At 57.4% G+C, this 3,529-nt stretch overlaps 1 protein-coding gene across 1 annotated transcript in view; it reads left to right on the top strand.

Moving 5' to 3' along the window:
• Nucleotides 1-598: 598 nt before the first annotated feature.
• KSR2 (kinase suppressor of ras 2) overlaps nt 599-3,529 on the top strand; it is a gene marked incomplete at its 5' end in the record, with an annotated part of 14,393 nt that continues 11,462 nt past the window's right edge. The window contains 2 exons of the mRNA XM_009703479.1: nt 599-668; nt 1,368-1,451. Coding sequence (XP_009701781.1) covers nt 599-668; nt 1,368-1,451 — 154 coding nt within the window. The remainder of the gene's footprint in view (nt 669-1,367; nt 1,452-3,529) is intronic.

The following is a 3,529-nucleotide window of genomic DNA, read 5'->3' as shown; positions in this document are numbered from 1 at the left end:
TTAATTACCTGCCTGCAGTGCTAATGAACTTATCTCTCTTTCCTTCCCCAGCCAAGGTCCCGTTACCCTTTCTCCCTCCTTTTCCCTCGGAAGGAGAGCGCCGAGGCTGCTTTTGACTTTGGTTTTTTGTCTGAATCGGAGTTAAATTGCCTTCGAAGCACCTGGCACTTGGCGTTTTGTTCAGCCGCAACCGCAAGACGTGATGTCTCATTAATAAACGATGCGGTTGCTGTTTCGGCTTTGTTTTCCCTCTCTTGTTTGGACATCGCGGTGTGGCTCCGAGAGCTTTGTGATCCCGCTCTGTGTGCGCGTGGGTGCAGCACCCGTGGGGTGGGTGCATCACCTCTCACCTCTCTCCCTGGCCCAAACTGGGGGCTGGGGGCTGTTTTGGGGGGGTGGGAGACCCCAGTTCCCCGCAGACCCAAGCACAAAGCCAGAGGCTTTCCAGAAAGGGAGCCCAGCTGGGGCATCTCTAACGGGAAATATCAGACAAACCCTGTTTTCTCTGTGCATCCTTTGCTTCCCTCCCCAAAAGCTTGAACCCCAGCTCTCGCCATTGTTACCACCCGATGGTTTCCCCTCTCTCCTCTCCCCGCAGATACGCTGTCAGTGCCTCGCTGGTCCCCGCAGATCCCCCGTCGAGATCTAGGAAACTCGATAAAACACAGGTATGCCCGGCCGGCCACACCACCGCGTCAATCCCCCCGACGCCGGGGGATGAGCATCTCCCTTCCCATCGCTGGTCTGGGTCGGGGGGCTCGGGGCTGCTCCCCCTGTTTCCCATGCTGGGCTGCGCTGTCCTAGAAGCCCATTTAAATTCCATTTCAGTTCAGATTTGGTTTAGATAAGGCTTGAGTCGCTATCAATAAAAGCTGTGTATTATCCGTGACCTTGCCAACCTTCAGCAAATTTCCCATCTCCGGATTATTGCCCTTCCCTATCTACCTCGGGAGGGAAAAACACCAGAAATAGCAGCGGTGCTGCTATTCGATGGGGCAGCCGCTTCTCTGACGGGCTGGAAATGTGGATCCCTGGGGCAGGGAGGTGTTTTGGGGGCTCTGACCACGGCCTGGGGTGGGCAAAGCTGGGGAGCCGCAGCGAGCCGGTGGCTAATGACCATCCTGGCCGGCTTGGATCCCCTTGGAGCAGGCTGTGCCCTTCTGTGTAACCAAAGGGGGGGCTCAGATTTGTGCTTTGGTATCCCTAAAAAGATGCTTCGACACCTGCCGCAGTATTTGAGGGCAGCAAGGAAAGGATAAATTCGGGCTCGGTAAATAAGCGCAGCCTGGGAGATGTCCCTGCAGGAGCACGGACGGGGCAGCGCAGCTCCATCTCTCCCTGGTCTCTCTCTGTGTTTCTCTCTGCAGGTTTTCCACCAAGTACTGGATGTCTCAGACCTGCACCGTCTGCGGGAAAGGAATGTTGTTCGGCTTAAAATGCAAAAACTGCAAGTACGTCGCGGCACCGGAGCTGTTTGTGTCGCTCCTTAGTGTTGCGGGGGGAATAATGAGGGTTTTCACTGGTGGAGCTGAGCAGGGGCTCGGGCACGAGGAGACCGACCGGCCTCTCGCCAGCTCATCCTTGCAGGAGGCGTTAATGAGACGTGAAATTGGGTGAAGAACCCCCCAAAACGGGGCTGAGGTTGGGTCTGAGCGCTGGGGATGGGAGCGGGCTCCTCGGGGAGGATGCTGCCCGCCAGACCTCGGCTCTGCTCGCACCAGAGCTCCGAGTCAGATCCTGACAGCCTCCCCCCTCGCTACCGCCTTGACCTGGCTTTAGATACCCGCGGGGTAGGGGCACGCGTGGAATTATCTGCAGGAGATGGGGGATGGATGTGCTGGACCGGGGGCTGAGAGCGGCTCGGACGAGAGCATCGCCTGCGTGCAGGGTAGCTCTGGGCATCAGACGGGTTTTGCCCACAGCCTTGGGCTGTCCCCTCTATTTTTTTGCAGCAAGAAAAGTCTTGGGGGGGCCCTCTGTTTCCTGGCAATGTCGTGGCACTGAGGAGCCAACCCACCCCAAACCGCAGTTAAGGTGCGATGCAAGGGAGAGGGGCCGCGCTGGCCGTAAAATGGGACAGGACTGGGAAAAGATGGCGCGGCAGAGGCTGGGGCCAATTCTGCTGCGTTAAATCCACGGAGCCCAGCTCTTGCACAGCATCGTGCAGCCGTCAGCACATAGTGACGCTGCTTCGAGAGACATGGTTGCCTTTTCTAGGGATGGGCGCTGGGAATATGCCCATCATCTGTGGGCATGAGCTATGAAATGATAATGATCCCTGTTGTCGTTGATCAAATACTGATGAGTTAGCAAACTGGGATTTAAACCTGGACAAGAAATGCCTGGTTACTCTGCAGCTGGTGGTGGTTTTCTGGAAGGGGTATTATCGAATATATCTATTTTGAAGTGGTGATTCCTGTTGCATTCAGCGCTCAGGGAAGCGGAGGCTCTGCCGCCTGCCAGCCCGGGGCGGGGGGGGGGGTGCTGGGACCTGCCCCTGCCCCCCTGCCGCTCCGGCTCTGTGTCGGTCCTGCCGCCTCTCGTCGTTCAGAAAAGAGCAGATAAATTCCCCGGTTGTGAAAAGTTAGGGTGAACACAAAGTATTTAGGTTTGCCGGCTTGGCCATAACCACCTGGCCCCGGCGCTGCTTTCCCCAGAAACAGGAGGGGAGCGAGCAGTTAAAACAAACAGACCCGAACCCCCCCAAGCCTTGAGTACCGAATTAATCTCGGCCTTTCCCTCTAGGAACGGCTTTGTAATAAAAGCGAACACGTACGGCTCCTGAATTTTCATTACCCAGCTCATTGACTTGTAGCTGCCGTCTTGTGTTTTTTTTTTTTTCATCCTTTACTCTTGTTTTTTAAAATCCTTTCCTCCTTTTTGCCGTTTCCCCCGTGGCTCTCCCCGCTTCGCCGGGGCTGCCGTGGCAGAGCGTGAGCCGGGGACTCGTTTCCATCCCTCATTAAGGACGAACGGGAAGGTTTCGGGACAGCGGGAGCCTGCTCATGCCTGTATGCATGACCCAGGGGTGAAGCCCTCCATAGACTCCTGCCCCGGCTCTGCCAAACCGGGCAAAGCTCTGCAGAATATTTAACGGAGCCGTAAACGCTCTCATTACTTTTGTTAAATGTCCTGGTAATAAAGCTCGGAGGGGAGGGCACAACGGCAGAGGGTCATCGGGAGCCAAAGGGGACCGGGGCAGTGCCTCTTCCCCCTCCGCTGCCCCTGCGGTTAACGAAGCCTAGGTGGTGGTCGGGGGGAAGGGGCTTGCCCTGAGCGGGGGGCTCTGCTCCTTTGATTTCAGCCAAGGCTGGCAGGAGCGACAGTTTTGGGCATCCTCAAGCTGGCTGGTGAATGCCTGGTCCCTTGCAGCCAGCAGAGAAAGAGGGGAGCTGGGCAGCATCCCCCCCCAGGTTTGGGGGTTCCTGCACCCCTCTGTCGGGACACGCACCCGCCATGGCTCTCGTTTGCCAAGGGCGTGCAGCCCCTGCGCCCTCCCAGCCATCCCACCCTGGTGCTCCGGGATGGG

The sequence above is a fragment of the Cariama cristata genome, unplaced genomic scaffold, assembly GCF_000690535.1.
Source record: "Cariama cristata isolate BGI_N322 unplaced genomic scaffold, ASM69053v1 scaffold17217, whole genome shotgun sequence".
Lineage (NCBI taxonomy): Eukaryota > Metazoa > Chordata > Aves > Cariamiformes > Cariamidae > Cariama > Cariama cristata.
The sequence above is the reverse complement of the archived record's forward strand: the minus strand, read 5'-3'. Positions and strand labels throughout refer to the sequence as shown.